This window comes from Canis lupus, chromosome 29 (assembly GCF_011100685.1).
Source record: "Canis lupus familiaris isolate Mischka breed German Shepherd chromosome 29, alternate assembly UU_Cfam_GSD_1.0, whole genome shotgun sequence".
Taxonomy (NCBI): Eukaryota; Metazoa; Chordata; class Mammalia; order Carnivora; family Canidae; genus Canis; species Canis lupus.
The window spans coordinates 34,631,346-34,652,228 of record NC_049250.1 but is presented as its reverse complement, the minus strand read 5'-3'; the positions used below and the strand labels follow the sequence as shown (position 1 = coordinate 34,652,228).

Sequence of the window (20,883 nt, the reverse complement as noted above, 5' to 3'; positions counted from 1 at the left end):
AATCCTCCCTTCTTTAGTTACTGTCACCAGCACAGGCACCCTGTACAATATCTGAAAATGGTAGCAAAATGGTAGCATTCGTTATTATTATTGATGTTGGAGTAGCCAGTCTCCAAGATGGCTGCCATTGATCTACTTTTTGGCAATTAAACCTTCGTGTAATCCCCTACCCCTGTCCAGCTATGAGAGCTGGATGTAATTCACATCTAATAAACAGATTATGAAGGAAGTGATGGTAAATCACTTCCAAGATTAGATTACAAATGACTACAGGTTCTATCTTAGTCCTTCTGCCTCTCTCATTAGTCACAGTAGAGTAAGCCAGAGAGCATATCATGGGGACACTTAGGCAACATATGAAAAGTGCGTGTGATGAGAACCATGTCTCTACACAACTACTAGCAGGAGCCGTGGCATGCCCACAATTACATGACTCAGCTTTGAAGCGAAGTTGTCCCAGTCAAGATTTGACAGCCCAGCCAACAGCTTTCCTACAGCCTCATGGAAAATCTTGAGTGGTTAAACCACTCTACGATTCCTGACCCACAGAAATTACGAGCTAATCGATAACTTGTTTTAAACTGCTCATTTGTTGTGTAGCAGTGAATAAAACTGTTATCATTATTGAAGTTATTTACGAAGAATGGAAAATTTGTATTTTAAGGATTTTTTTCCAAGGCTTTTTAATTATTTAAACTCATTTCCATATATACACAATATATTTAATTTCCACTTTTTTTTTACAAAAGATATATTAATAATTTTAGGGGAATATATAAAATTTCTGTGTCTCTCCAGCTAAAAATAGCTTTTGGTAAATATCACTTTGTTTGTTAGGATAACTAAGGAAACAGAGCAGAACAAGGCCAGAGGGAGGATGTGAAAATAGGCAAGGTAGTTTCAAAGGAAATTCTATTTCTGAAGAAGACATATCCCTTGCAGCAATAAGTGATGTGATGGAATAAATGGAATCATTCAATTTGTAGTTCAATTTTCATTTCTTAGGATTGACTGTTCAAAGTTGTTTGATCACAATAAAGCGGATATAAAATTTTAAACAATGAGAGAAAAGTAGTTAATGCTTTATAGTATTTATATGTGGGGAGAAAGCATGGAAAAAGTGAGAAAGGTGAAAATTAATACAGAAAGGAGAAATGTTAAGAATTAAACTATACATAGACAAACAGTGGCAGACAGGTTGCATAGGAAAGGTCAGACCAAATTATGGAGGGTAGCATTTAATGGCTTAATTGAACTGTAATTAGCAAGAAACAATTTTAATATTTCGAGCAATGGAATAACATGAAGATGGGGACGTTTTATTAACACTTCTTCATACGGCAAAGCATGGTAGGTGTTCTCTAGAAGTCGAGAGTAAGTTCCTCAAAGACTTCTGTACGTCTTATGAATGACACCTATCACTGGTTGGGCATGCAGTGGTCAATAAATTCTTACTGTATGTTATTAAAATTCAAAAAAATAAATAAATAAAAAAATAAAATAAAATTCATGGAAACTAACAATTCATGAGCAGACATTAAAGGAAATGATATTCTCTTTGGTGTCAGCATTGCTTCTCTTCTCTTTCATTTGTGTCATAAGGTTACCTTAATGGCTTTTATGTTGGTTTCAGTGATGAGGTTTATTTAAGACAAGTTTTTGTGTGTGCTGGGGTGATGGACGGTGATGTATAAATTGAGAATCCTATTTAGCATAGGGAAGAGATTCTAGGTTCAAACAGACCTGGGTACAAACTTGCCTAGGCCCCTCACAGGCTTTTAAGTTATTTACTGCAGACCTTTGTTTCTTCCACTATTATTCGAGGGTAATTGTACCTACTATCTCCAGGAGTTATCGTGAGGCTTAACTTTCCGGGCCCTGGTGACTATTCCATGGATGTTAATTTTCATTCCCCCTTAGTAAATGAGGAAACTACTTCTTGGTTAATTAGACATTTTGCAATTAAAAGATAATTATGGTAAAAGAAATTTCAAAATCAGGAATTTACATGCCTAGCTTCTTTTTCTTTTTTTAAGTCCATATTTCTAATACATTTTTAAGTCTTCCTGTCTGCTGGCAGAAATTCCCAAGACTGCATTGAAGTTATATGAATTTATTTTTGTAGAGTTTGTGAAAATCATGAAACACAGGTGCTTTATTCATTGCTTTACTTGTAACACACACACACACACACACACACACACACCCGTCAAGACATTTAGGTTATGGTTTCCTTCCAAATCCTGTATCCTAGGGGGAAAAAAACATTCTTCAGAACACTTGAAATTCATAAGCACATTACCAACAGAATATTCTCCCAATTTCTAAGCTAAAACCATGGCCTTTCAAATATTTGTTTACTAAATAAAAGGAAAAAAGCTGTCTGCCACACCCATGGTGAAATAATTAAAATGAGACTTACAATTACAGAATATGTTGATTAAGTCACAAAGGAAGAGCATTTCTATTATTAAAAAAAGAAATGTCCTTTTATTTTTGTTTCCATTTTCATTCTCTGTTTTGGTTTCACCTCTCTAAAGGCAAACTTAAAGATAAGTAGATAGGAGGACACTTAGGTGACATTACATCCTTTGGAAAGATCCAGAAATATTTTTCTTCAAAATTTGCTGTGTGAACACCAGCCCCAACGTGAATCTTCTGATTTTGTTCATATGTGCCATATAGATGCATATTTTTAAGTCCACTACTTGACTTAAATATTTTTGATGTACCATTTCACTTAACACCCACTGCTGTTGATTGCACAAATAATTATCAAATTTGTGATCCTTTAATTCTTACTTCGTACATGAAGGATACTTTACTGCTCAATTAAAATTATTCATTTATTGCTCTCAGAAGACAAATGTGTGTTCAGAACACTGTTCTAAAAAGAGAATTGCAGAAAGTCAAACACATTTACCTTATCTCATTGGCATCAATAGGTAGAGGTAGTAATAAGTAAATTCATGTTTCATATATATTCCATATGTGTTGTTTTTATGTAAGAATTCATATTTTATATATGCATTATATATAATATTATATGTATAACATCTGTAAAATAAGAAGCCTGCTCTAAGAATACCTGATATTAAGGTGTTAAGCTTTTAATTATTTTTACATTTTGCACATTTTGGTCTGGTTTCACTCTTCATTATTCTATGAAAAAAGAAAGGCTGGGAAGAGTAAGAAAGGAGGACTGCTATAGAAAAATGTAAAAAATGAAAAGATTCCTCTTAAAAGTCAATATTTTAAAAAATCACCTTGTTGACGAGAAACAGGTTCTGGGGAAATGCTTTGTTTAGGGAAGGAAGGGAAAACTTCAAGAGTTCTGAATGAGTCATTAAGTTATTATGGCTTCTTTGTTTGCTGTTGTTTGATTTACATATAAATGTTTTATAAAAACACATTTGTTTATAATCTGTTAATAAATCTCTGTGCAAATATTTGGGCATAGAGGATTGTTTTTATATATATTTACTTTTGCTTTTTTTTCCCCTGAAACCTGAACATCATCCATACATAAATGACTGGGTCTGTAATATCACAAAAATGAATTATCCAGTGGAAATGAACTAGAAAAAGCAAAATTCAGAAAACAACTAAAATTTTATCCTACCCCCCCCCCCCCCGCCCGATTTTAAATTCTGTAGTTCTTTAATCTGCCCCTATCTCTCAGAAAACAAGCAGATGCACTTGAATTAAGTCCATCCCTTCTACCCATGTAAACATATCCAGGTACAAAGAAACATGTTATATGGGTTTACTCTTAGGGTAGCACACACCTACTCAAAACATAATCTATTCAAGTCTTTGTGTTAACACCCTTTCACTTGCTTTCCTGTTAATTCCTCTTGCTACCTAATTCCCTCTGTACACCCCTTCTGTGAGAGACTATTCTAGTCCTAAAGAGCTTATCATTTTAACCTGTTCTTTAATTTTTGTTTTCAGGAAGTGGAAATAAACCAGGTAACTAACTCCCTGTGTCCAGGTGCCCAAGAGCCCCACCCCCATGCCAACTCCCTTAGGCTTCTTCCTTGCCCATCCTAAACAAAAAGCAAACACAAAAAAACAAAAAACCTTCCCCAGTGTTTTCCTGGGGACATATACTCATGATGGGCTTATGTAAGTGTAAGTAGGAGGCTCTTCAAGATAAAACAAAAGAAAAAAAGTTTTGGTACCCAAACCTTTAATCTTAAAAAAGCAAGTAGGTATTAATTATTTTGCAAATTATTCTTCTCAGGTGTAAAGATATGTTGGATTCCAGCTTTATGAAGGTTTTGATAGATAGGCTGATAGAAAACAGGCATTTCTCACTGCATGTGTGGAAAGACTGACCTTCAGCTTGCAGCTGTGTATGCTATTTAGAGGCCTTGCCTTTTCCAGTTCTGCCTCTTTGCATCATAGTAAGCCCAAAGCTCTTACTCAAAAAGAGCTAACCTATCTCATTATTGTGAACCAGCCCTTGTGAATTAGCCATCCTGTATAGCAATGGTGTTACAGTAAGCCTTTCAAGCACCTCTGTCATGGGCTAAACTCCTGTCAGTAAAAAATGCTCGAAGCCAAGTGCATACAGGAATTATAGTCTATATATGCTACAACAAGCAAGTGCATGAAACCTTATTTTTTTTGCTGTTTCTTGCTAATTATTCTTCATTTGGTACAAAAAAATTACAGCAAAAATTCAATTTCAGATACTACATGAAACAAATTATATATATGAACACATATTTATATAAGGTCTTCTATGAACATATTTATATGATACGTAAGGTCTTCTATGAACACATATTTATATAAGGTCTTCTATGGACATATTTATATGTTATACAAGTGAAATATTTATTAAAAGGTCTTAAATGGACAGCTTTTAAGGTCATAACCACTTAGTATATTTTGAAAATGAAAATCAGAATCTAGGTTCAACTTATCTTCTCTTTAACAATAATGATAGTAAATATGAAGTAGTTTTTACATGGATTTGGATGCATAAGGGCTTATGATGAAATCTAACTTCATGATGGAAGTAGTTCAAAGAATTATTTCAATCATCCCAGCACCCAAGTATTTCCTTTTTCTGTTTTCAGAGACTCCTTTTTTCTATTCCCTTCATCACTGCCTACATTTAGGTTGTCATCACCTAATAATCTTGACTCTCAGAAGAGTCTTTGACTTGCTCTCTTAGCTTTCAGCCACATCCCACTCCAATCATACCTGCATGCTGATGCCAGGTTACCCTAAGCAATATCGCTTTGATATTAACTTTTCATAATACCCTATTGCCTTCTTTGTAATGATCAAATTCTTAAACCTTAAAGCATTCAAAACTCCCCAAAACTTGATCTTAACATAGTTCCCAGCTTTGTCACTGACACACATTTGTATCAAGACCATAGTTAGCCAGGTGGTGCATGGATCTTGGTGAAGTCAGAACTGATATTTTTTAATTCCCGTTTTGATACTTGATAGGTTTCTGACTGGATAAGCCAATGTAAAATGAAGAATTTAGGGTCTAACTCAAAAGTTTGTGAAGTCTAGTAATTATGGAAATAAGAGTAGTAGCAGTAGTAGTAGTAGTAGTAGTAGTAGACTAGTAGCTCTTCACTACCAGTCTCTAAGCCCTAAACTGTGTCATAGGTATTGTGCTAAGTATCTTATATATATTATGTATATTTATATATATGATGTAGGTATTTAGCCTACCAACTATAAGTAGGTGATGTTAGAGCAACTTTACAAATAAAGAAACCTGATCACAGAGAGGTTAGTAATTTATTGAATTTTATACACACAGTAGCTGAGTTAGAATTTTCAATCTGGTTTATCTTAAAGGTTGTATGTAGAGTAAAACTAACTTCAGAATCACATACAATAATGTGCAAATGCACTCACTTTTCTTGGGAGAATTTGCATAGTTAACTCAGATTCTCTGAGGAGCTTGTGAGCCCAGAAGAACTCAGAATCACTGAACTAAACTCTCAGTTTCTTAATTAAGAACAAAGGATTTGGGTAATTTATCTTTAGAGACCCTGGTACTTCATATTGTCTGGCACGCAGTAGAAAAAAAAATCAATTACATGTTAGGATGAATTGTTTATCGATAGTTCAGTAATTCTATCAATAGTTCCTTACACACGGGAGATAATTAGTAATTTTTTAAAGACTATATGTCACATAGTGGCTGCTGGTCTGGAGATTGTAGCACATAATACCAGGATGGCTATACCGGGCGTACTTAGAATGATGACCGGGTAAACAGTACTTAGAGTTTGCATACAGTAAAAGGGCATATAATTCAAATCAGCTACTGAAAAGTGGCATTGCAATTTATTATATGATTACTTTTGTTTAAATAGTCACTAAAATTGATCTCTTTTGCACTATTACAGAGAGAGGAAATGGGCCTCCAGAATCATTCTGACCTTCAAATTGAGCCGCCCAGGGGAAAAGTATAGCACAGATAAACCACACATGAATAAATTACATAGGACAAAAAAAAAAAAATTACATAGGACATAACTGAAAACGTTCTTAGATTCCTAACCAGGCCCAACAGGAGAAGGGGAAAAAAAATTCTTGTTAATATGGTGCAATTAGCTATATCCAATCTTGTGTTTTGTTTTTTACCAAGGCTCTTCTGAATTTAATAAAGAAGCGTCTAATTCACTCAACACCAGACTTCATATCCAAATTATAGCCTGAAGGAATAAAACACGTACTTTCACTTTGATTATTCAAATATCTTCCTAGGGTGTCCACTTTACCTGGCTTAGCACAGACCTGAATTGTTTTAATTCTATCGATTTATTCTAAAGTGCTTATTAAATTAGAAATTGTAAATGTTTGGTGGTAGTTTGTCTTTGAAATTGCCTTTATACTGATTTTTGGAAGATCTATTAGCTGGCCATTTGTTTCCCTTATATTTAAGTGCCTGGTGTTTACCTCTGCCTTCGGAGCATACACTAGTGGCATGCTTAAGCCTAACCACCTGCCTACAGCAACTCTGTAACATTCCCAGCAAACCCTCTGGAATTGCTGAAGAAATGTTTTGAAATAAAATTTCAAAAATAAAAGTCCAAATATATATATATATTTTTTTTTTACTTCAAGGCTTTTAGACTTAACTAAAAACTAGATTGAAAGTGACTGAAACTCTTTGAGCAGCCAGGGTTGTACTGGGGCCATACATTTTTATTTTATTTTAGGAAAAACATTTTAAAATATTAAGTTTAGCATGACTTCAGTGGAGAAAAGCAGTAGTAACTGTGGCTTCAGACTCCTGGAAAGGGGTCTTACACAGCAGCTGCCCTCTGATGCACAAGTCTACAGCCCTGAGGAGAGGTTTAGAGCGGAGGAAGAGAGAAATCCATGCCCTCAGCACACTCAGTTTTGGTTTGTGGGCCAAGACTGGGGGGTTGGAGGGTTCACATCAATTCCTGCCACTTACTGGGTAACTCTGGCCATCACACAGTCTGTGGAAGTCTTCATTTCCTAATCTGTAGAACGGTGATAATAAGAAAACTTAGCTACGATGGTGAGACATAGGGAAGGTCATGCATGGAAAGTCCGTCTGCTATTTCTCGCTGCTGCTTTTAGAACAGTCTAAGAAAGGCGTTTGGTTTCCTTTAGTTCTTTTAGGGGGTGTCGTTGATAGCACTGTAAATTAGATGACAGTGACATCTAAGTAAATTAGATTTGTCATTAAATAAAAGTCAACAAAATTGGTCTGACACACGTCTAAGTGCCATTTGTAACTGTAACTGCGTGGCATCAGATTTGCCCATAAATGATGTGCGACTAATACATGACTGCAATACTGAGCTTTTCTCCTAAGCTCTCCTAGTGCCACCACGTCTGACTCGATGTGGGGAAAGCAGCTAGAAGAGGAACCAGGGGATCATTCGGAAGCGTGAGGCCCTTGGGGAGCAGCCACATCCAGGCCGAGTGTTGCAGACAGGAGCGGTGGGCAGGGGGAAGGCGACAGAAGGGCACCGAGCCTTTGAGGAGCTGGAGACTTGACCGAAGAACAAAAGTGGCAGAAAGAGATGTGAGGAAATCCGCCCCAGATCGGCTTCTGTCAGCTTCCGTCTTGCAGCTGTGATCTCACTCCTGTCTGGAGCTGGGCAGCCAGGATGTGTGTAGACGACAGCCCAACTCTCTCAGCACGGGCTGCCTGGCTGAGCAAGTTCCGCAGCCTCCGAAAGCATTATTGGAAAAGGAAGCCAGGATAGGTCCTCAAGTTTCAATGACAAGTTCGGTGTGACGTAATTCTGGTTCGTAATAGATGCTCAACAAATACTGTTTCTTTCTTCTTCTTTTTTTTCCTACCCTATCAGAGTTTTCTGGTTGCCTGGCAGGGAGCACCAGCCACCCAGGGAGTGGGCCTCTCTTCAGTGATGCGCAAAGAAGGTAGTAGGATAGGTGCCACTGAGGTCTCAGGCTTTACACATTTGAAAGAACATCCGAGGCAGGGAAGTCGCTGATATTTCCATCCCTGGAAATTTTCAGTCACAGACTTTCTCTCAGACTTAGGGTTACTGCCAAAACCTTTTGGTTTCTGTAGAGAGATAGCTGGGCTGGACGATATTTAACACCCACGTTCATCGCAGGATGATCCTAGAAGTACTCAAATGCTACAGAGTGGCTTCCTTTTCTACTCAGATCCTTTTTTTCTTTCCAATTTGTCTTCCCTATATCCTAATCCTAATCAAATGGAGAAGAGGCAGTGGGCTAAACCATCCTGTATTATCTATTACCTATTGCCGCAGCAGCAATCACCCCAACAACAAATGTTTATTATCTCACACAGTTCTTAGGGTCAGGAATCTGGGAGCAGCTTAGCTGGGTTGATTTGGGTCCATGATAGGTCATAAATGTGCCATGAGATGATTGGGTGGGGCTGTAGCTGCCTGAACGGACCAGAGAATCTCCTTCCCACCTCACAGGATGCCTCAGTTCTTCTCCATAGGGCCTTCTATACAACATGGCAACTGGCTTTTCCAGAGTGAGTAATCAGACAATGAGGGAGAGAGAGAGAACACCAAGGTGGGAATCATGAGGTCTTTTATGACCTGTCATTAGAAGTCAAATACCATCCCTTCTACCGTATTCTGCTACTGCGAGCTGATAGGGAATGGGAATAAATACCAGGAGGTGGGTATTATGGGGATTTCTTAGAGGCTGACCACACAGATCCCTTTTGCTTCTCAACTGGCACAACATGCGGTATGGAAAATCTGGGAGGACTGAGGTTCAAGATGGTCCATCTCATCTATTTATCAGGCCCTGGGGAAATTTATACTAATCAAAAGTTGTTGGTTTTTTTATTTTTTAATATTTTATTTATTCATGAGAGGCACAGAGAGAGGCAAAGACATAGGCAGAGGAGCCTGATGTGGGACTTGATCCCAGGACCCCTGGGATCACGACCCAAGCCAAAGCCAGATGTTCAACCACTGAGCCACCCAGGCACCCCAGAACCCTAATGAAAGATTTCATGATGATTTCTGAGTGTGATTTCTACACATGGATTTAAATATTTCGGGTTTAAATGTTTAAATATTGAAAATTATGAGTCTGCTTAAATTTGTTGTGTCAGTCATTTAACTTACAAGTAAATCTTAAGAGCTTCTGTGCATCAGAAGCTGTCAGGGCAATTTGGTATGTGTTATGACCCAGTTATGTTTATAAAGTTATGCAAGGATACACAGAGACAGAGGAATCAAATTTTACCTGGGGAGTTGGAAAAGGCTTCACAGAGGAGGTCATTTTGAGGTTCGTTTTAAAGGATTAATGAGATTTTGCAAGACTCACTAAGAGGCAAACAAGAGGATAAAAGGCAAAAAAATGCTGGGTTTCACAAGCCAGCATATAGAACAATACCATGTTTATAAGGCTGTAAGTCCGTTAAACATACGTACTTGATAAAAAATATCAAAATACAGGCAAGGTAATGAGAGATGAAGAACCTCAGGTCAGTGATTACCCACAGAGAGAGCGGGACAGCCAAAGGTATTAGATGAGAGAGAAAAACCAGAGAGAGACCCAATGGTGCTGGTCATATTCGAGTATTTGCTCGGGTCGGGAGGATTATAAATGTTGGAAATATCCATAACAGCTTTTTATGTGTGAAATATTGCGTAGTCATTTTTAACATTCAGGATATGTTGTCAGCAGAGGGAATAGCATATGAAAATGCATGGAGGGATGAAACAGCTTGGAATAAAATATAAAGACATAATTATGACAAGGAAATTATAAATAATGCATTATCTTTCATAATATACAGTTCAGTGTTCTGAAATTGTATTGGAGTATACAAAGGAAAGAAGATTAGAGATACAATTGAAAGCAACAAACTCAAAACTCACAGTCTTACAAAAGGAGCAAGTACTATTTCTGTGCTGAGAATCAGGAGGCTGATTTATCCTTTGTTGCCGGCACGGTGATAAGATCAAGGCATATTACAATTAAGAATCTCAAATAATGTGAATTAATGATAAGTTACAGAAGCAGTTATTATTTTCATCATTAGGAAAGAGGTCTGGTGCATTTTAATTGTCTAAACCTCATCATACGCCAACAACTTTTGTTCCTAGTGGAATTCAAATCACAGGGTGGTACTTTATTTAACAACTTACCCTTTTAAACTATTGTGAAGCTGCAAGTAAGATTTAATTATATTATTGCCAATCATCTGAAGAACGGTAATTACTTGGAGCTCTTGGCCAGTATTTCTGATTAAAAGTGCTGTGGCGTACCGAACGGGTCATAGGTTCATATCCTGACCCTATTAATTTTCTTCTTATTCCTTAGACAAGGAATGACTCCACCCTTGGAAATGGTGCTTAGGAAAAATGTGATTGATCTGAAGAGCACAGATACAGGGGATGAGATCCCTTCGGCTGTTGTCACTACTCTGTTTTCCTTCTTGCGTTTTGGTCGTTCTCTCATTAAGGAAAGAAAAAAGAAAGAAAGGAATTGTGGCTGAAAGACTACTGTCCTGTGACAGACTTGAAATGCTTTTAATAATCCGGTAAAGTTAGCAAGGTTGATGCATGACTAAACACACTTATCTGCCAGAGAGTGAGAGGATGAGTTCCTACATCCTTATTCCGGAACAAAGTTCAGGATACTTTATTCTGGGAAAGGGGACGTGATACACAAGGAGGAATGTTCTAAAGGTTGGATTTCTTCTCCTTTTGAAGAATGAAAACCAAACATCATCCCTGTGAGGCTACATTGGGACTTTCCGACTTAAGAAATTATTATATCTGTTTTGCCACAAGAAGGCCAAGGGTGTCTACAGGTGTTTTTTCTGAATCAGCGTGCTCTTGCTGAGCCGGGTTGTCACGGTCGGTATTCCTGGTAAACCTAAGTGCTAACGCCTTCTCTTCTTGGTTCAGCTGCCTTGGGTTTTGTTGGTCTTTTGGCTGCTTGCTAGATCTTGGTTTTGTCATTAGGCCTGCTGTTGGTGAAAATTTTCTTTCACTTTTTGCCCACGGATAGTCATTCCAGCCAAACTTTACCCATTTTTTCTGGGTGTGGGCATGCCAGAAGCCAACCTGTCCTTCTACTACTTTAGGTGGCAATGGCAGTTACGAAATCTCATCAATACCAGGTCTGTATCTTAACTGTGGTGTCTCTGATTTGAACTCACACAGGTGTTTACTTCAGCTTGGTGTTAGATGGGTGGTATCTAAAAACGCCTGCAGCTCCTTTCCTTCCCCACCCTTTCTCACTTGAGATTGCCCTCTGGCACACAGCCCTTGGAAGTCTCTTGTTACACATACTTGCAGCCAATCTCATCATTCCTGCATCTCTTCATAAATAATTTCTTCTTTCCTTCTGTTTTTTTAGCTCTGCCTGTGACTAGAACATGGGGACTAGATGGTACTCAATGGCCATGTTTCATTGTGTGTTATTTTTTTTTTTAAGATTTTATTTATTCATGAGAGACACAGAGAGGCAGAGACATAGGCAGAGGGAGAAGCAGGACTCGATCCCAGGATCCCAGAATCATGACCTAAGCCGAAGGCAGACGCTCAACCACTAGCCACCCACACGTCCCCATGTTTCATTGGTTTTCACTCAAAGTGGCATCCTTAAAAAATGTTTTCCTGTTTTTACTAAGTCCACACTTCTGTGTCTTGACTTTCCACTGTTGGACTTTCTTACCATCCCCTCGCACTCCTTACTCCCTCCAATCACTTTAATTCCTCCTCCATAATAGTTAATAAAATCAAGCCCGTTCTGCATTCCCAAGCAATTTCCTCTAGACCACGTCCTCTTTTCATTAGCTGTGAGCACAAGTATTTGCTGACATTTATTCAGCAATGAGTGGCCGACCGTGTTGAGTACTTTAGTTCCGTTTTCTGAACCATAGAATAGTGGCCCCCTTAGTCTTCTCCTATCTCATTCTCTTTCCATTCTTATTCCTGGCATCATGGTCAGAAAACAGACTTTGGGAGGAAATAGAGGTAGGTAAATGGGTATAAAATTTCAATCATAAGGTGAATAAGGTCTGAGGACCTAACGTATAACATGGTGATTATAGTTGATAACATCCTTGGATGATTGAAGTTTGATAAGAGAGATGAAATTAAATGTTTCCACCTGAAAAGAAAAAAAAAAAAAGAAAGAAAGCTAAATATGTGAGGTGATATACATGTTAATTAACTCAATGGGGAGGAATCCTTTCAAAATGTGTGCATATATTAGATCACCATGGTGTATTCTTTAAATATCCTACAATTTTATTTTTCACTTATACTTCAATAAAGCTAGGGAAAATAAAGAAAAAAGTTCTGCGCTGCACTGAGGTAGAAATAGCATTCTATTCTTTACTACTCAGATTCAAATTAGTCCTCCAGGCCCTGGAAACTGATCCATTCATCCAACTTATTTCAAGATTTGTCATCTACTGTGTGCCAGGCAATGCCTTTGAACTGGGGACACCAGATAAATGATGCACAATTGCAGCCTTTAAAGAATCCAAAATATATTGGGAAGATTTACCAAAGGATGATGACAATACAATGCAATTGCTATGATGGGGGGATGCACGAGGGCCCGTGGGAGTCTAAGGAAGAGAGCCTGCGGGGACAGCACCCCTCGGGAAATGTCTTCATAGAGAAGGTGACATCTGAGCAGTCACATCAGGTCTGCCTGATGTGCTTCCAACATGGGGGCGGGGGCAGATGAGGGGATTCCAGAAAGAAGACAGTCCAGCGATCTTAAGGACAGAACAAGCACATTTTTCTGTAACCGGAAAGAGGAAAATAAAGGGCGGAGGAGATAATGTTGGAAAGGAAGGACAAGGACTTATGTATGAAGGGTCTTGGTTATCTTGATGAGGAATGTGAAATTATCATCGTGTAGGTGGTAGAAAAACAACAAAAATTGAACCAAAGACAATTACAGGAAGTTGTCCTTGTAACCACTGTACGTTTTCTCCTCTGTATCCCCTCTAATTTCACTCCCTGTCTTCTCTCGTCATGTTCTTAAATTCCTTTAAACATAGTCAAGTAGTAATAACCTCTTGTATTTGATATATTGGAATCTGCGGCCTAATTTGATTAGGACCCTGACTTCCATTCCTATTTATCACCATAGGAAGCACAGAAGATGCCCTCACCCCTTGGACTCTAATCCCCATAGGACGTCTGCATTGCTGTCCCTCCCTCCATTCCTTTCCCTTCTCTACCTTCTGACACTGTTTACTTTAGAGAAGTTTCAAGTCAGTCATGAGCAAAATCCCCTTCATAATCAATTTATTTTGAATATATTCCCTTTAGGCTCCTTTCTGTAGCTGACACTGATCTCTCCATTGATTATACATTTCCTTTCCTTTACATTCGTTCTCTTTTCTCTTTGATATTCCTTCTACGTCAGGGCTGGAGTCACAATATATACACAGCCTTATATCCTTGTAACGCTACTTCAGGATAATTCTCCTTTCCTCCTCCATAAACACTTCAAGTTTCGACTTTGATTTCGTCAAACTGTCCCATCCTCTGTCCCTCGTTGCTAGAATCATCTACTAATTCTCGTTTTCCCTATTCTTTGATGATTTTGCCTCCAGGTTCAATCCTACTCTGTTCAACACTACCCTTGTTTTAATTCTCGGTGATCTCAGTGTTGATGTAGATAATTTTGCCAGTGTTCTGGGCTCTTAGGTCTTGAATCTCCTCTCCTCTCCAATTTCATATTCATCCTGACACAGAGACTCACTTCCATAGTATACATACTCTTGACATTGCTCTTACAAATCTCATTGCTCTTAAAATCTACTAGGACTATCACTGAATATTTTTCTAGCTCACTCCTGCTAAATCATGACTAAAAACACAAAACAAACAAAAACAAAAAAACCTTTGATCACCCCAGAATTTAAGAGTTGACCTTAGATTGATCTTATCACCTTGTCACAGACCTCATCCCATGCTATTCCTTCCTTCCTTACATGGCACAAATAACATGGCAGAGTCAAAAAATCACTCTCTTATGTATATCCACAGCTCCTTCATCTTTTCCTCTGCTTTTCATAGTTACCTAGAGATACCAAAAGTCTGGTGAAATCAATACTGCCACTTTGGTATCTGCATACACACAGACAAATAAGGCTGAAGAAGGAAGACATCCCGCATAATGAAGCCAATATCACTTTAAATTCATGATCCTGAATGCTGCCTGACAACTACTCCATGTTTCCCTCATCCACTCTTTACAACTGACCTATTCAGACATTTCATACGTTCTTCTTTTTCTTTTCTATTATTGTCTCAGTTGATGAGTCTTCCTGATTCATTAAGCAAATTAAAACATTCAGAATTTGACACTCAAGAAAGGAACTCCTGGTTATGCCTCCTACCTCTCACCCCCACCAACACAAAAAGCAACAAAAATTCATTCCTCCTATGGTTTTCGCCATCTCAGTGGATGGCAACTTCATTCTCTTCGGTGTAGGGCCAGAAAACGTGGTGTTGTCTTTGATGTTTTTCTTTGCTCATGCCTTGCATCTTGTCCTTTAAGAAACCCTATGATTCTCCTTTCAAAATATATCAAGAATTTTACTGCTCTGACTACCTCCTTTACTTCTACTGTGGTCCTGAATTATTGCACTAACTTCAGAGACTGAATCATGCTGCTTCCCTTGTCCACTGTACTTGATTCTCAAGAGCAATCACCAGAGTGATCCCGTTAAAATGTAAGTCAGATTATGTCCCTCCTCTACTCAAAAACACGATTATCCCCACCCCAGTCAGACTAGAAGCCCAAACCATTAGTATTATTTAAAATTCCATACATGTTTTAGGTTCCATTTCCTCTCTGATTTCATTTTGTCTCTGCCTTACTATTTATCCTTACCATTTATCACTATGTAGCATTCTGTATATTTTACTTTTCTATCTTGATTCTTTCCAGTCAGTACCCATTAAAATGTAAATGTTACAAGAGCAGGGATTTTTTTGTATGTTTTGCTCACTACTATATCAAAGCCTAGATCAATGCCTGACTCATAGTAGGCATGCAGTAAAAGTAGTGGAATGAATGGATGATTTAATGAATGAAATTGTTTTCACATGGCTACATTATCTAAGCTGTTGTGCATGCTAATACTTTTATAGCTGTGTGATTTACTGTAATTCAAAGGATGATTTCTAATCAGACTGAGAGAAGTTTGGATTTTATCTGCAACTTGCTACATGAATTTGCAAATTGTATTTAATGTCTCAAAGTCTTTGTTTTCTCGTTTTAAAAATGGACATAATAATAGTGACTGACTCAAAGGATAATTGTGAGAATTAAATGAGAAAATGCAGGTAAAATGTTCAAAATGTCCAAGTTAGCAAACTTTTAATAAATCTAGTTAATATTTTTAATTAAACCTCATACGTATTATATGATTTTTCTTTTTGTGTCTTAATTTGCACATTTAAATAAGAGGAGAAGATAAGCTTTCTGAGATTGGAAATGTTAACCTCTATTCTTTTTAAACCCTTTCAATTTGTTTCACAACAGTATTTAATCAGTTATTCTTTGAGAGTCGGGTAGGCCCCTGAAGTGTTTTAAATGACTCGTTTTTGATATGCTAAGGTCATATGATGAATCAGCCTCGTGGTTTCATCCATTTTTCTATGAAGGACTACTCCAGAGTAGGAAAAAAATATTTGTTATGTACTCGGCTTTTGTGTTTAAAAAAAAAAAAAAAGGGGGAAGAAAGAAAAAAAGCCCTCAGAAGGGAATTATCACAGTGCATTATAAAAATGTTTTTAGAGAGTTTTCCTGAAAATGACACTCAGGAAGTTCACTGAAATCATTTGCAATCCATCTATGCAAAACTTTATATTTTATGTTCAATCATTTTAAACTTTCCACTTAGGAACATAACCCTTAGGAGTATAATAGTCCCAACTGTTTGATGCTCACATAGTTCAACTTAATTTTTAGAAATAACAAATATACATGTAGGACTGGCTCTTTTGCTCATGAGTTTAATTATGATGATCCAGAAGGGACAATATGTAGAGACCATCAGCAGGGGAGTGACTGCATAAAGTATCTCGGAGAATCTGCACTGAATAGATTTCACTGTGCAAGTTTACCACAGGTGGGAGAGATTTTTTTTTCCATGAGAAACAGCCACTCTAAATAAATATATCTTGTTCAGATTGCTCAGAATTTGTATTCACAAAGCTAGAACTAGAATCCTAGTTTTTGTGACTTCTAGCCTGTGACTTACATTTTATACTTCTGTATTCCTATATTTCTAGGCTAGTATAAAGAAAAGCCTTCATCTAGGACTTAAAATAACCTTGAGTTCCAATCACAGCTCTGTAAATTTAAAGATTTGCTGTTCTTGACAAAACCTGTCACCTCTGTGCCTTAATTTACTCACCTATGTAAAAGTAGGAATTGGATCTACATTTTTTTCCTGACTTACTGTTAGCATTATGTTCAATGTAAAAATTATAAAAGTATATTACATGCTTTCTAGTTGGAAGGATATTTCAACATCAGTAGTAGCAGTTTCTGATGCTGCTAATCTTTCTTCAAATTTTATTATTTGTTCCTTCCATTCAGTATCTAAATTTCTGTGACTACATTATCATCACCTCCCACCTCCCCAACCTTTTCAAAAATAGTGTGTTGGATTTTGCCAGTAGAAAATTCAATGATAAAATCATACTGATAGTTGAAATAAGGAGTTCCTCCTATTTTTCTTGGGTGAAATTTTGAAACACCAAAGTTCCAATTCTGTACTTGGATATTAGTTACAATAGCATCTTTTCTTCTCATTTTCACAGGAAATGACTTATTTCTTGTAGCAGTTCATGAACTGGGACATGCTCTGGGATTGGAGCATTCCAATGATCCCACTGCTATCATGGCCCCATTTTACCAGTACATGGAAACTGACAACTTCAAACTACCTAATGATGATTTGCAAGGCATCCAGAAGATTTATGGTAGGTTACCACTGTTTCTGTTTGGTTAACACCACAATAAAGTTCGGAATTCTTGCTGCATTTCCTTCTTTGAGATGGTTGCTCTAAGTATATAAGAGAGATAAATACCAAAATAAGAAAAAAAAAAGTCTGGCCTATTGGCAGAAGTCTTATATCAATCAAGTTTTGTTGGCAACCATCCAGATATCTTAATATACATATTATAGTAAATCTATACACTAATCTTTCTTATTGAATTTAATTGCAACCTGCAGTTACACCAAAGATCTTATAAACTTTAGTATTTAAAATTCAGGTTAAAAATGTAATAAATGATTACAACCAATAAAAACAGTGAGAAATACAAGGTTTTCTATAAGATACTGAGATTTTGGTAAAAACTGAGAGATTGACACTCAGTTTATGATACTTGATGTAAGATATGTACTAGATAAATCACTTTTGAGGTTGCAGAAAATACTCTTGTGTAATGGATATAATAAAATGGGCTCAAAAGCATGTAATCATTGACTAAGAGTCAAAGTTAACAAGTGGCAATGTATACTTACACATAATTCAAAAGAAATTTCTAATATACCGAGATCATTTTTATTTATGGGGTTCAATCAGTGAATACAAATTAAGACAAAAGGAAGAAAGACTATTCCACATATTTACTATAATCGTAACTCCCTCAACAGAACCATTGACCTTTATAAAGACATTTATTTCACACATAATTGTTAAGAACTTGACATTTATAATTTACATATAGAGAGTATGCTTTACTAAATTACTGAAGTGATGCTTTCATTTTACAATACAAAGGCAAATGTGTGTTATCTGTATGTTAATATCCAGTATCCCGAAGATGTCATTTGCATTTTTAAATAGCATAGTTTAAGTTCACTAATTTATTTGCATTCATTAGGTTTTCAATTTCAATATCTCAGTGGTAACCATTCTCTCAGGGTTAAAATACGATTTGGGGAAAAAAGAAAGTCTACTTTTGTGCTGCTCTTTATTTGGGGGATACTGAGAAAAGGGAAACGTCTCAGACTCGAAACTAAGTAGCCCATGAGTTGAGAGCGCAATCCTATGCCTAATTTGTACCATCAGAAATTCCTCCTAAGTGGTTAACTGAAGGAAGGCTCTTTCTCATGACCTCATGAATTAGTAGTCTAGACTGAGGTCTGCAAAAGAATATTCTTTCCATATCTAAATATTAAGTGCGAACAGCACTGTATTTCTTTTTAAAAACATAAATCCCTTGACGAATGATGCTTTACATCTGTACCAAATTATATGTGTAAACTTTGGCTTAATTTAGAAACCTCTTTTTAGAAATACCTCTTCACATTAATATTTTACTAGTGGTGTTTTAATCAATAGGTGTTTTAGATTCAGTATTCAAATGAAACACTCATCTGGCAATTTGTCAAAACATGTCATTAGAAGAAAATAATGAAAGTCAGGAAAAGGTTATAAATACAGTTGGAGACAGAGGGTGGAATAAACTTTGATTCCTTAATGTTTATCTTTTAGAAATATTTGCATAGAATCATTGTCAGTCAAAATCTAGGATTAACTTTGGTGGAGCTTACATGCATGGTTCCAGTATTCATCTTCATTTATGTATTATTTATACACCACCTACTTCCAAAAAAGATTTCAAAGCAGTTTTTCCAATAAGGACTCTGGCAAAGCTACGAAAAATATCATTAAAAATTAACAAAGAAAGTTCAGTGACTGGGATTCAGAACTTAGCAAGATAAGGACTTTCTGATAGACTTGGCAGTAGTTTGTTGGGTATAATGGTTTGTTTTTTCAGAAAACATACAGTCTTCAAGACTTCTTAGCTTACTCAGTCTGTGCCCTCCCCTCAGGAGTGATTGTCCTCTGCAGCATATTATGCAGCACTATTCCAGTTTGAAGTCAGCCAAGTGCTTTCCTCGTATTTTCAAAGGTCCACCTGACAAGATCCCTCCACCGACAAGACCTCTACCGACAGTGCCCCCACACCGCTCCATTCCTCCAGCTGACCCACGGAAGAATGACAGGCCCAAACCCCCTCGGCCTCCCACGGGCAGACCTTCCTATCCTGGAGCCAAACCCAACATCTGCGATGGGAACTTTAACACTTTAGCTATTCTTCGCCGTGAGATGTTTGTTTTCAAGGTAGGAGGCTGTGATTTTTTTTTTCTTTTTTTTTTTTTTAACGGTAGACCAAGTGTCTACAGTGTCGCTTTAAAAAACAAGTTCTCATTCATTCTAACACTACCTTCCCAGACCTCTCACAGTTAGAAGTTTCAAAAAAGCATCTTAAAAAATAAACGCACAAATGGGCTTAAATGTCTAGCAGAAGATTGCTGTAATATTCTATTTGAGGAATGTATTTATGTCAGCAGAAGCTAAAATGCCTAGAAATGTGAGGGTAAGAAAATGCTGCATGTTACGAACAGATAAAAAAGCATAATTGAAGTCATGAATAGGAACTAATAGGGATGATTTGCTTGGGAGCTTAGCCACTTGCAGACGCGCTAGAGCTATTCTATCTTTGATTTGCACGTCTTTATGAGATCCCTATGATTTCACTTGACAATTAAAGCATTGTTTTTAGGAGTAGTAGTGATCATTCTGTTTGAGGTCTACTGGTAGAAATTTGAGTCAAAGCTCCTCCATGAGACCATCATTTTGATTTTACGAGTATATGTCATCATTGTTTTCTTCAGTCAGGTATTTTTATGTACCTGATTTATTTTTTTAAATTTTTAAAAAATATTTTATTTATTGATTCACGAGAGACAGACAGAGAGGCAGAGACACAGGCAGAGGGAGAAGTAGGCTCCATGCAGGGACCCCAAGGGACTCGATCCCGGGACTCCAGGATCACGCCCTCAGCCAAAGGCAGATGTTCAACCACTGAGCCACCCAGACATCCCTATATACCTGATTGATATTAATTTTTAAAAAGGTTGCAAGTAAGACTAATATGTCTAAGTTCTCAGACAACACTGACAGGCAGTGTATTAAAATAAGTTACATAATGGACTTACTAAGTATGTTTAATATAATACTGGAAAATTAATATAGTACAATACTGAAAAATATTTTCTCCCTCAGTATTGTAAACTGATCTGAGAAATTGATGAAAAAATTGTATCTTTTATGTCGGCATTAGCATATTAAAATAACCACATTTTACCAATACCGTCCATTTAAAAATAAAATAATGTGCACTCTTTTTGAGTAGACATGAATCAATAAATAATGAAATATTGTCCTACTTACACAGAATTTCCTATCTACCAGAGGCTACACTTTAAAAATATAGATTTCGTATAATTTTTAATAGACAAAGTACTCTATTTCCTTTATTGGAAAATAAGATTTGGATTTGATATAATATGCACAAGAGCATCATACTTTC

The 20,883-nt window shown here is 36.9% G+C and overlaps 1 protein-coding gene across 2 annotated transcripts in view; it reads left to right on the top strand.

The window, feature by feature from the left end:
* Window positions 1-20,883, top strand: part of MMP16 (matrix metallopeptidase 16) — a 304,449-nt gene that overhangs the window by 188,708 nt on the left and 94,858 nt on the right. For both annotated transcript variants that reach the window (XM_038579701.1, XM_038579700.1), the window contains exons 5-6: window positions 17,313-17,474; window positions 19,420-19,631. In XM_038579701.1, coding sequence (XP_038435629.1) covers window positions 17,313-17,474; window positions 19,420-19,631 — 374 coding nt within the window. The remainder of the gene's footprint in view (window positions 1-17,312; window positions 17,475-19,419; window positions 19,632-20,883) is intronic.